The sequence below is a fragment of the Limanda limanda genome, chromosome 17 (genome assembly GCF_963576545.1).
Source record: "Limanda limanda chromosome 17, fLimLim1.1, whole genome shotgun sequence".
NCBI lineage: Eukaryota > Metazoa > Chordata > Actinopteri > Pleuronectiformes > Pleuronectidae > Limanda > Limanda limanda.
This window is the reverse complement of record NC_083652.1, coordinates 11,590,123-11,603,454: the sequence shown is the minus strand read 5'-3', so window position 1 is coordinate 11,603,454 and position 13,332 is coordinate 11,590,123. Positions and strand designations below refer to the sequence as shown.

At 40.3% G+C, this 13,332-nt stretch overlaps 1 protein-coding gene and 1 long non-coding RNA gene across 3 annotated transcripts; both read right to left on the bottom strand.

The window, feature by feature from the left end:
- Positions 1 to 292: 292 nt before the first annotated feature.
- pih1d1 (PIH1 domain containing 1) lies at positions 293 to 5,459 on the bottom strand. Its single transcript, XM_061090383.1, has 11 exons — positions 5,247 to 5,459; positions 4,766 to 4,884; positions 3,475 to 3,532; positions 3,197 to 3,385; positions 2,423 to 2,484; positions 1,894 to 1,975; positions 1,692 to 1,788; positions 1,199 to 1,225; positions 904 to 982; positions 503 to 646; positions 293 to 392 (listed from the first exon to the last, which is right to left on the bottom strand). Exons 2-11 carry the CDS (start codon positions 4,880 to 4,882, stop codon positions 357 to 359), a joined length of 891 nt encoding a protein of 296 aa, XP_060946366.1. The 5' UTR covers positions 4,883 to 4,884; positions 5,247 to 5,459; the 3' UTR covers positions 293 to 356.
- Positions 5,460 to 6,913: 1,454 nt separating this feature from the next.
- On the bottom strand, positions 6,914 to 12,674 carry LOC133023371 (uncharacterized). Of its 2 annotated transcripts, none has more exons than XR_009683056.1 (6): positions 12,638 to 12,674; positions 11,316 to 11,480; positions 10,349 to 10,372; positions 10,022 to 10,149; positions 9,610 to 9,705; positions 6,914 to 9,218 (listed from the first exon to the last, which is right to left on the bottom strand). It is a non-coding gene; the product is annotated as an uncharacterized LOC133023371 (long non-coding RNA). The 2 variants fall into 2 exon arrangements; XR_009683055.1 differs by having other exon boundaries at positions 9,610 to 9,681.
- Between the last annotated feature and the right edge of the window lie 658 nt (positions 12,675 to 13,332).

Below are 13,332 nucleotides of genomic sequence, written 5' to 3'. Positions count from 1 at the left end.
GTTCACAGAACAAGTTCCAGAGGCTTAATAACAGATTCAACACGTTCTCCATCGTATGTTTTCTGTTCCGTCTCGGTTTCATCTGCTGTGAACAAACCAGCGACTTGTCTCAAGGTCTTTATCGCCTCTTTCCTCAAACTATACGTGTTACTAATTTAATTAATTTACTAAGTTATCATGAGTTTCACCACAGAAAACTTTGCTGTGAGTCTGATACGTTCTCTGGTTAACATGGATTCAAGTCATGAATCAAATAAAACAGAAGAATTTGATTTTAAAAGAAAAACCTCTCTTTTATTTCATAATTTTTTAACATAGAAAAATAAATAAATAGCTTGACAGAAGTTTCTCCAGTTTCATGATGACACCACCGGCAGAGTGACTGTCAGAATCTGAGGAAAAGAAAAACAGGTGCTGTATCATACAAGTGCTAAAGCCCGTAGTTTGTGTGTGTGTCTGTTGGCTCATGCTGGTGTTGTTGTCACTGTTTGTGTCTTTGTACCTCGGTGCTCTTGTTGTACTGTGCCACACTGTTCTCCTGGTCCACGAGGAAGGGGTGGCAGATGTCCAGATGGAAGAGCGAGGGCCGGGCTGTTAGCACCAGTCGGTCTTCTCCGACGTCCAGAACCAGAGAGCGAGACGACGGCTGCAGGAGACAAAGAGCTAAACTTAGTTTCACAAAACCTTGAGGTTGTTTTGGAGAATAAAGCATGACACAGCAATACAAATATATGGATTTCTTCTAATGTAAAAGTCAGATAAACGTATTAAAACAATAAAATCAGTAAATATCTCCCAAACTGTGGAGCTGTGAAGTTGAGTTATCCAGAAAAATGTCTGCATGTGTTATTGTTCCTATAAGTATTGTTGGCGTGTGTGTGTGTTGCGTTCTGCATATCTCACCACCCCCGGTAGCTGTATTTCGGCGATGAGATACTCGGGGTCACCAGCAGGAGGCTCCACAAGCAAAGTAAAGTCTGGTCTGGGGAAAGAGGTGAGAAATGAATGATGAGGCACCTAGGACACGAAGGACACGAAGGAGGCGAGAGACACAGAGACTGGACCACACCAACAACGGATGAGATTAAAGAAAGAGCAGGAAAGGGAACGGACAGACGCATAATGGGAGGAAAGACAAAAATGTTTGAGCCAATGAACTCTGACTTGACATAAAAATCATACATCAGCAAACATTTACCTTTTGGCCGGAGCAGAGGAGTTCCCACTGTGAGAAGAGATTGAGAGATTAGATCTGATTAGAAACCACCAACTGACAAATCGTTTCAGATTTCGCAACGAACAGACGAAAACAAAAAATCAAAGCCAAAATCTTACGTGACTTCCAACCGGCCTGAAGGAAACTTGAAACGCTGAAAAACTGTCACATTGAATTTATCTGTGGAAGCCGTCGGCGTCTGATTCATCCCACAAAGGTTCTAATTACCTGTTTTCCTATTAGAAACTTTCTACACATCTATAAGCAGGATAAACATTTAATAAACTGTGTATAAAACATCATGTAGCTATGAGGGAATTTCAAATGTTTATTTAGATGTAATGATCTTGTACTAGTCATGTTTTACTATAATGTAATAATTACCATCAGAAGTGTATACACCTGCCTCCACAGGAGGAGTAAGACTTGTGTTCAGATGCATTAATTAAATATAAACGTCATTCTGTTCACGTACTGAGGCGGCAGCTCCTGAATCACCGGCCGGCTCTTTGTGCGGATGTTCTGATCACCGACAGATCCCAAAAACTTCCTGTTCTTCAACACCTTCCAGTCTGCAGAGGGAGGAACATGAACGTCAGCAGCTGCCTTTCATCTGAAGAGGCCGGTTTCCTCCTGAAACATTCATCTCTCGCTGTGTCTCACTTCATCGAACTTACCTCTACTGAGCTCGAGGTTGTATTTGTTCTCCAGACCCTCTATAGACACCAGAATCACAAACTGCTCGAACAGAGGATCCTTCTACAAGACAAACACATATCTACATTATACATTTCATAGTGTCACTTTGTCACAGTTCAGTTATGTTTCTTAAAACTTGCTGGAGGAGTATGTGAAGTACAGGAATTTGAGTTTGTGGGGGTATTTTTGTGAATGTCTCAAGAAAAAATGCATAATAATAATAATATACATGCTATAGATTTTGATTTAATTTAACAAGTATTTTAGAAAGTTAATTGATTTTGTTTTCATTCATTACTGGATGAAAACATAAACCTGCAGCATCTAACGCTGTGTAGCTATGATAATGGTTCAGGCTGTTTTGACATGTCTCTAATAGTAGATGTACCAACACAGAGAAATGGAGCCAGAATTTGTTTCCACCTTGTTGGAGGTCTGTGCTTTCCTCTTTTCCCAAATGACAACACTTACTATTAAATATGAATGAAATACCACGGTCACACACACCTGACACATCTGGAAGAACTCCTGGTTGATGACCACATCGTAAGCTGTGCAGCCCTGAGAGTCTGAGAGAGTGAGAGTGAGAGAGAGAAACAGATCTTATCTTCTCTGTTTTGCTTTGTCATCCACTTGTACTTGGCAAGACATGCAAGACTCCTCCTTCTGAGTAACTCAATCTGCCCTTTGTGTCTGAGGAAGGTTCAATCTCAATACTACGGTTCCCAATTTGACGGACCGGTTCTCTGCAGACGATGTGCAACCGGCTTCGAGCCTTGTCTGTGTCAGAGCTGTCGTCCGATCAGCAGCATTGTGGATTAAAACCCTGTCGTACTTAAGTAGTGACACAATACATTAGGTCGTCTACAAATGCTGATGCTGGCTGTCGACATCAATGGAAGATGTTACAGCTTCAACATCAAGTGTGTCATGTCATCTACCTTTAAGATTTTGTTCCTGCACCACAGGCTACATGTAAATAAAAGTTGTCCATGCAAACAACCTGTGGATTATTTCCAGTTAATGGTTACTCATTTACTGATGTTACTTATGATCCTTAAAGCAGATTTTGAACTAATGATCCATCGCCTTACTTCTCAGTGAAACTCTACCCTTGCAGAATCATTCAACCTGACGAGGCACAACTGTCTCTTTTCTGCTTCACGCTCAAAAGGAAATGAAGCAACAACTACAAGTTCAAACATTGCACATTCACTGAGAGGACAACTCACACTGAATGTGCCTGCCAATATAATAATATACTTGGCTTCAGTTACATACTGTTGTCGACTTCTGTGTGTGGCTCGCCGAGGCTCATGGGAACTCTGTAGCCGCTGGGATCTTCTGATTGGAGGAGCTCCACCAGCTCCTCTCTAGAGATCTCTGGGGGAGGCGGGACCGAGTTTGACTGACAGATGTTGACAAAGACCTTCTGCTTCGCTGGCGCTGAGATGGTTTTCACACACATGCCTGAGAAAGAGAGAGTGAAGTTGATTATCCTCCTTCCTGCATGAGTGCGTGTGTGTGTGTGGGCTGATAAAACTTGTATAGACACTCACCAGGTTGAGGTCGGATTACTTTGGAATCTGGATTTTCAGTCTGCATTTGACCCATCGTCTAAAAACACAAAAACACAAAACACACATCAGGAGGTTTTTCACATATTCAGTTACTCAGAAAGAAAACTAGATAAAACTGAAGAGGTTAAGAGTTAAGATGATGTCCGCACACGAGAGAGAATGCTGTGGGTTCAAACAGGTTTAACTGCACTGAGCTTTAGATGTTTGCAGTTTTATTTACTTTACTCTGGATAATCACAGGAAGTCGTTGCTCCACTGGAATGCAATCTGGCAGCATTTAAAGATTACGTGACTCCAGGAATTCAGCTAAGGAAGTTATTTAAGGAGACTTTTCACAAGATAATGATCAACAGTCTGTTAAGATGCAGACAGCAGTCTAAACAAAAGCAAGAACTGTGTATACAGTATTATTTATTATATAAAAATACATTATATTATATATAAGTTTGTAAAGAAAGATATCACAGCATTCGCTTTTTGATTAATCACTTTACCAAAGATTAAAAAAAACCCTAACCTTTTATAACTTTCATTCATTAAACCAAACTATTTTCACTCAGGATGCATCAAGGCAGAGACCGTGATCAGAAAATAAACAGAACATCACAAGATACAGAAAAATCACGGATAAGATACGGTAAAATTTGCTAAATGGCAAAAGTATAAACCTCGAGAATAATAAACGAATCAACCAAGACAAGAACCGCTGGAGGTAAAATAAAGTCAGATTATTAACTTAAATTGACTTCAGGATAAAACTGAGTTGAGCTTGAGATCGTTCTGGGTATTATTCCTGTGCAAAAGGAGAAAAATCATTCTATAAAAGATAAGTGATATTAATAACAGCAGTTTTGATAAATTGACTCATTTGCTTTGTTTCTAAAAGTGAGACAAGCTGATGACATCACCATTGTTTTCTTTACGGTAAATATGGAGCTAAAGGCAGTTAGCTTAGCAGCAGCTTTAATGGACATTTATTAACAAGTTATACCTTATTGATTGATTCAAAAAGTAACCAGTTCACATTTTAGGTGCCGTACTATTTCTTGACACAGCTCAACACATAACAAGAGTGCTTTTTAAAATGCCAAACTATTCCTTTGGAGCCGGGCTGAGATACTTCTCAAAGAATAAATAACAGATTCCACCTTTTATGAACTAAAACTTGAATTCATGAGCTTTAAATGTGTTGTTGCTGAAGTCTGTCGGTTCGGACCTGGATCTTCTGCTGGTGGATGTGATCCGATGCTCGTGTTAAACTGATGCTCACCTGTAAGAGCAGCCGCTGATACAGGTCGTCCTGCTGCTGCTGCTCCTCCTGCTGCTGCTCCTCCTCCCCCTGCTGCAGCTCCAGCTCCGAGCTGAGGAGGCACGAGTCGGTCGTCATGGCTACGGATGAACCCCAACATTGAAATATGATGTTTAACAACCAGTGATAGACTTATGATGAAATGAGCAACAGTGATGCGAGGGGGTCACAGGTCAACTTCCTGCTGAAGGGTCACAGGTCAACTTCCTCCTAAAGGGTCACAAGTCAACTTACTCCTAAAGGGTCACAGGTCAACTTACTCCAAAAGGGTCATAGGTCAACTTCCTCCTAAAGGGTCACAGGTCAACATGTCACAGCCTTAACGCACACAATGACACACAAGGAGCAGATTGACGTCTTCGGTTTTATAACCCAACTGTGTAGACAAACACACACAGACGAACTTCACAGGATGAGACAGTTGACGTGCATCTAAACTTACCCACACACTTTATGTTAGCTTAGCTTCCTAGCTTTAGCCGATTAGCTGCGCTCTGTGTCTCCTGTGGGACAGTTGTGTACGCCGTGTTGTGTTCAGTGTGTGTTTGATGTGTGTGTTTAGAATGTTGCTCCTCTCACTTGGTCAAAAACACACGGAAACTAAGTTGTTGACCTTTTTTCTGCTCGCACCGCCAAGTACTCCGAATCATTCACTTCCGTGTGTGACGCAGCAATGACGACACTTCCGGTAAATAATCCTTCAGAATAAAAGCGCAGAACTAACCGGCTGGTTTTTAAACTGGAATCATAATTTGGAAAAGTTATGAAAATTGTGTTGATTACTGAATAAAGATCTGACACAGGCGACATATAACGTATGAAAAATAACAGCAACTCATTTAATCATTCAAACTTACACATAAACCACACACGTGAGCAGTGATAAAACAAATCCAGATTCATCTTGTGAAAATCATTGACTATAAAATATTTCACTGTTGATAAAGGTTTTTTAACTTCACTCTGAACCATAGACAGTTTATAATAATAATATAATAATTCTGAAGTAGTGTCAACCTGGGCCCAGATAACACAACATTACATCATTCAATCTGAAACCAGAATGTCAGTCAGAAGAGCTGCTGCTTCGTCCTCTTTATGAAACCACATTTTAATTCACTGGACGGCCACACAGGGGCATATGCTCCAAACTCACACTCTCACCTCATTCATTTGCTACACACAGGCTCATTTAATTTGTCAGCAACACCAAACAATTCCTTCCTGCTTGGAAAAGGCCTGGCTGAGGGCCGAGGAATTCTTGAATCCTGGAGCCAGCTCCTCAGGCCGAACCATGTGCTGCCCTGTCGGGGGGGTGTTATTTGGTTTGGCCAAACCTCTATATAAGTGGCCTTATGTCTCACTGTCAGTTTTGTTCAGTTAGTTGTTTGGTGCAGCTGGATTGAATTTAAAGTTGTAAAGTTTTACAGCAGCATGTAGTTAAAAATGTTTATTGCAACTGGTTCTTACACAACCGTCGTGCTGCCCTGGGGTCGATTTCATCGATGCTTTGATTCAATCATGTCCATGGAATGTAGATATTATCTGTTATTATTCTGAAAGAGTGACGAACTACGAAAATTTTTCTTTGTTTAGACTTGTTCTTGTTCAGATTGAAGATTTGCATTTTAAATAAGTGCCCCATATCAAGCGTTTGAAATAGACATTTTTACTAAAGAACTTAGAATTGAAAACTTGCAGACTCTTCTATATACACCCAGATCCTTTCATTTAAAAAATGATTTTTATTTTTTTACCATATTATAAAGTTGTTTTGTTGTTGAGTTTACGACTTGTTTCAATCAATCACATCTGACTAACCCTAACTGAAAGAACACAGTCATTTTCAATTCCCATTTCTAAGTTTAATATTTTTGAAAAAATCAAGTAAATGCAACTCAGTTATAAGGGAACCTGTCCAGTAACGTATGAAGTAAACATAACTTAATACAAACTCTGGAATTTACTCAACTTTTTCAAGGCAATCAGTTTACAAGATCTTTCTTTCCAGTGCAGCTGAGCATTTAAAAACTAAAATACTTCCCTCAGAAAAAACCCAACTGATTTGACTGATTTAAGGAAGATAAAAGTAAAGACTGCACCAATGAAGCCCTGTAGGTAGTTTTAATGTCAAAGAAGGGAACATTTATTTGTTAAGTCATATCATATAAGCACATTTGAAAGCTACCATGTGTAAGGTTAGGTCGTGAAACGGAACTGGAACATTAAGCTGCATCGACTTTTTCACCTGCGAAGTCTGACTTTCCTAAAAAAAATACATCTACAAACACACACACGTATACAATACATGCATTTCTTCACAGTTTTACAAAACAGACAAACATCACAGTTCAGTTAAATTATTCAAACAGACCAGGAATAGCTTCAGTGTCCTGGTTACAATACACAACATGCCGAGACACATTCAGAGACTTGCTGCGGAACCATCAACTCTCTCTGATCCCAGCAGATTAACCTGCTGCAATCTGAGGAGTGCGGGAAACACTTGATTGAGATTCATATGTGAGATCATTGCTGCAGCTTGAAGGCAGAAAACACAGATAAGTACGATGTATGTCTCCATCACTTCAGTGGCTTTACAGTGACATACATTTGTTCCTGGAGACTAAAACTTAAACTGTCATTATTTGGTCCTCATTAGGAAGATGACGTATATTCTGGTCGGCCGAGAGGTCACCGTGTTGTTGTAGAAGTTGATGATGAAGGGAAGGACCGCGGACCCAGTACTTACAAGTAAAATTATGTTTATTAAACAAAGTAGTACAGGTCAGGACGAGCTCTAGATACTCGGAGAAATCACACAGCCAAATGGTGAAAGTGTGAAGTCTCCCTGCAGGGCAAGAAGTTTTATAGGTTGGAGGTGGGACCCCAAACCTAGAGATAACATTACATCACACAACAGGGTCTTCAGCCTAAATAAGGGCATGTTTAGTATCTTGTAGTGTAAGGCGTCTTCATTGTACAGGTCAAAAGTATTCTCTGGGGGAGAGAGTTAACGCATACATTCCATACCATCTGGGATAGTGTTTAACGAGTGTAAGAGTTTAAGAATCAACACTGAAGATGGTAACATGTCATCGTGGTTTATGACCATGTTCAAAAGAGTTATCAGCTAAAATACACCACAAAGACAAGTCCACATAATGTCATACTTGGACACACACAACACATCAAGGACACTCAGTGGCACAAAGCATTCCCTACTTTCCCCAAATGCCTGGCCACACGGACCGCTTTAAAACAAATGAATAGATTCAGTTGACAGAATACTGGCAGAGTAAGTCAGGTAAATATTTATATCTGTGACATATTCGACAAACATTGAAACTGTGATGAATGATCCTTTTAACTGTCTGTTTTGCTGAAGACCATGTAAAGATAAGACCCTGACACCTGCTCTGAAAAGCATGGCACCACTCATGGGATGTGGCCCAGGTGCCGCCTTGAACTGACCTCTGGATCAATCCATCCATCCAAACCCTAAAAGCAAGTCTAACTCAAACATCCAAAGTGGGTCAAAAGGTGAGGACCAGCCACAACTCTGAAAGTACAATACTGCGGAAGTGGTTGCCTACATTTAACACTAGACCTAGCTTAGCATAGCTTGTTAAAAACCAGTGCATGCAGTGGAAAAACCTGCAACCAGCGGTGCAGTTCACTCCACCTGCAAATGTTTTATTATAAATCTGGACGGTGCAGGATAGAAGCTAATGAACAACCGTCCTGAAAGTGAGAACGCTGAGTCCAGTGCTGACGGACGGTGCACATTTATAATCATAACACTGTGATTTACAGATTAATATCAGGTTATTTCCCACCTCACAGTGGTAAGCAGGGCCAGCTGTAGTTGCCTTGATATCACATCATATTATTTTTAATTCATCTTAAACGTTGCCAGTGTGACTGCAGCTCTGATTCCAATGAAGCTCGACCAAACGACAAACTATCCGGTGAGACTTTAGTCGTCTGAAATGTTTTGAGGGTAATTATAATACAGGTTAGAGTCGTCTTTTGTGCTTCTCACAAACCACAGCTCACAGTCAAAACCTGTTCTGGTCTGAAGCAATCCTCTCGTCCCCTCGTTTGGCTGTGACTGCAGGAGCTCGACTTGCTGAGCGGCTGAGAAGCGACATGCCGCGGCCCGCTCACTCCCCCTCATGTCCGGGGGCAAGGGCTCCAGTCAGAGTTTCTACTCCATGAAAGGCAGTTGCATACCACAGTCACTCAGTCCTGCGTGGAGCTGATCTGTCCTGTGTTACCTCCCGCTGCTCTTTTATAATGACAATATACAAAGTTGTGAGTATGGTGCTTAATGTGACTCTAATCCGTTTCCAGCAGTGCATCTGTTCCTGGTTGTATCAGCTGAGGGGGAGTCGACGTGGGGACAGTCTGGCTTTAGGACAAAGACAGTGACACAAGAGACAGACGTGTCAATCCACTAACAAGACCAGCATTACTACAACAACACTCACAGATCTGTCACTCGCTTATGTGCACTTAAGTTAGCGTCTAGTCACTCGGAACCCTGGAACTGGGTTCTGCTAAACTTGTCCAAGTTGCTACCCTCATATAGAGAGCGTTCAGCGATTCAGGGTGGATTGAATGACTATATATAATTTAATATAACATATAATAAATGCCAGTGCATAGGTTCATGTATGAGCTGAAATTACATCAGCAAAATAAAATGACAAATCACCTAAAAAAGACAATCGACGCTGAGCTCAACAAATCACCAACAGACGATATATTCATCCAACCATAAACCCAAACCCGAAATATACCTTGGTTATTATCGGCATCAGTGGAAGGGGATCTGGATCATCGCAGGTTTCATTCAACACGGAGGATTCATCCTGGAGAGACCAGAGGCTTAGACGCTGCAATGTGAATGTGTAGATGTTTGCACCACAAGCCATTATAAAATATGTAATGTTGTGATTTGAATACATTTCCTTTCACCACCAAATAAACATAAACACCCCTCAAATAAATTGCAACAATATCCACGTCTGACCCTCCATGTTTACATTCCAGGTCGGGAAGCAACGTGTAGTCTGTTGTGTTTCTCAGCCACGACACAGCATGAGTGTCGGACTCTATAATCAGCAAATCCAACAGAATAACAAACTTCCCAAACAAAACTATCTTATAGTGTGAACCCATCTTCTTTTTGGCTGATGTGTCTCAGTTTACCTGATGAGTTGGGTTCTGTGTTCTGTGCTGTGTCCTCCAGCGCTTGCAGAATAAAACAGCCTGCACGAGGTTCAGGGTTCCGGAAATGATTAACATGAATAGCATGATGTACAGCACGTTTGAGGCATCTGGTTAAGGAGAGACAGAGACAATTCACATTAATGTCAGGAAGTACTTTGTTCTATCAGCAAATACAAAGTTAATGAAGGAATATGTCGGACAGAAAGCTCACGATCTAATTAAAAAGTACAAAGTTCCGGGTTCATATAAATGTGCCCTATGGTCGGAGAAGTAAAATGAAAAAGAATAACAAATAAAAAGTCTTACCCCTTGTGCCTGTACTGCTGTTAGCTTTGAAAGAAAGAAAAATCGGTGTCAGTACTTGAGTATAAGATGTTATTTTAATTTCTGTTTACACACAGAGAAACACGGAGCCTCTTTATATCCCTTTGAGTAAAATCTTTCCAATATTTTTCTCTTCTAACGCATTAAAAATATGAATATATATAAAATCAAAAGTTCAATTGGAAAAGTTAAATTAACTGATAAGTGATATATTAGAAAAGACTTTCAAACATTGAGGAATTGTGCTTTGTCTCTTTGTTGGTGATGATTATTTTTCAAACACATTTGCATTAATATACACACACATATATCTCTATATATAGATCTATTCAAATATAGATATATCGGCGAGAAGTGTTCACGTTAATCATAATCATGTGTCTGTGCTGAATCAAAGAACTCATCCGTCTCATCGTCTTTAAAAATGTAGAAAGTCACAATTTACAATCAAGCAAAAATTAAATCATGACAATTGAGGAGGAAACTGTGACTTGATTAGTGATTAGATAAAATTTGCAGCATCTTAACACAAGGCTCATGCAGCTTCATTATTAAAGGGAACAGTCACAGATTCATGCAAATTATGAACAGGTCTGTTCAAAAGATCAGTCACGATAAATATCTGCACAAGTGAGGACAGGGCGTGGGAATATTTTCAGTTGTTTATGTAAATGTCGTTCACAGGAGCCGGCTGTGGTTTTCCATTGTATTCGAATTTGAACCACGATTTCACAATGAGCCGATAAAATGTGGACGTTTTAACATAAGAGACGATAACGTGCAACAGCGATGTAGTTCTTCCTCTCACGTAAGAACTTTCACTCTTCTCTGCATATCAGTTTCTAACAGCTGCCACATGTAGAGAACTGGTTCTGTAAACTGGTGCGGAGAACTGGTGTGGTAAACTGGTCAGTTTCCATGGTAACGATATGAATGAAATGCAGCTTACCGTTTCCTCCATCATGTTTGACTGTGGTTGTTCCTGGTGTTGGTGGCGGTGCTGGTGTTAGTGGTGGTGTTGGTGGTGGTGCCGGTGTTGTGGTAGGTGACAATACTGTAGTTGGTGATGTCGCTGTTGTCGCCTCTGTGATTGGTGCTTTTGTTGTTGTTTGATCTAAAATAATTGCAGGAATCTCAATCGGTGATCAAATCTTTGCAGCCAGTAAAAGCAAAACGTGTTTTAGTTAATCAGTGAGAAACAGAAACAGCCGTGGAATTAATAATTGTAGCACCAGCAGGTAAGCGGGGAAAATGAAAGGCATTCCCGTGTTAGTTTTAGATGGTGATTATGCCATTTGTTCTGGTAAATTGAATCCACTTATTTCCCATGCTTGCTGTCTAACCAATGAAGACTCTTGTGAAAAAAACCTTGCCAACATCAAACTTGTTAAAGCAAGTTTAACAACATAAATTTGTCACAGAATCAAAGTTAATCCGATCATGATTGCTGTGTGCTAGTGCAAGATTGAAAGTTAAAAGATTAAAGTCAGGGTTTCCCCCAGAAAACTTGCTAAGCCTGGTGGTAGGATGGCTAGAAGGCACCCGCGGGGGGGGTTGAGTCGGATTTTGAGCTGGGCACCATTGTTTCTTATACTCTAAACATGTTGCACTTTGTTTAATATGCACACCTAACTTTTTTATTTTGAAAAGGGGTTAAATAGATACTTTGATATCTTTTTGAGTTGCACTGCTGACTTAACTTATAAGCCCTCTTTTTTATTTATTTTTATCACGTTGGAGTTGCTAGTTTAAACCTACAGTTTTGCACTTTAATATTTGAGCCTTTGTTTACATTTTGTTTTGTGCTGCATTAACATAGCAGTCAGGCCTCTTATTTCAGAAACAATGAACCGTAACAGTTTGGTTACCAATAAAAGGTAAGCCTACTACTTCTTTGCTTTCAGTCAGCTACTCAAACAGACAAGCAACAAAATAACAAACAAACAAAATACACAGGCAAGTGTCGGCCTACTTTGAAATAAATTAAACACATCACCTCTGTGACCGGGGCTCAATGAGGAAGTGAAGTGTTGTTGATGTGCGCGAGTGACGGATTTTTTTTTTTTTTTTAAATAAAAAAAACAATCGACGCTTAGCCTGGCGGGGGGGGGGGGGGGGGAAGCCTGGCGGCCCGCCAGGCCTATACAGCACTGGGGGAAACCCTGAAAGTTCACTTGGAGTTACACATGTACAGTTTAAAAAGGGATTATATCCTCATGGTGGTGAAGCGTTAACTTCTTTAACATGTCCAAACAGAAATGCGTCACTTACCAGCAGATATTTGAGGATAAAGTTCGCACACATTTTCTAAAAGGATGAGAAGAACATGGCATGAGTTAAGGTGATGAACTGGAAAGATTCAGAAGATACATATATGTTTAGTTTGAAAACAGCTTGTTCTGCAGCCCAGAAGTTGTCAAAGTAAAAGAACAAACGCAGACGTTGTATTGTGGATGTAGAAAAACGTGACTTGACAAGTTACATGTCAATGTCAGTTACAAGTACTGTACCAAACACACACTTCAACAGGTGGAGTACAAACAGGATACTCACCATATTTACAGCCTGTAATAAGAAAGAAAGAAAAGAAAATTAGGAGTTTGATCATTTAAAAACAGCTGCAGTCCTGAAGAATGTTGTGGTGACGGTAAAAACTTTGCTGAGCATCAAACTACTTCAGGTTGAGGTTTTAAAAAGGCCGAACGTAAAGGGAAGAGTCATAATGAGGCTTGAAATATAATAATATACTCTGAATATCCTATTAGCAACTCATGTAAAAATTGTAGTGACATTATAAGGTCAATAGTGTGAGTCTTGGTTTCCATGGGAACCTGGTTCATACCTTCAGGAACGACACCCTTAGGAGGGTAATTCTGTAATTTGGCCACCAAACACATGAGGTGATAGAAGGAGATATTCCGAGAACTGGGGCCTTCGCATGTTGTCTTATTATCGGGCTGAGGTGG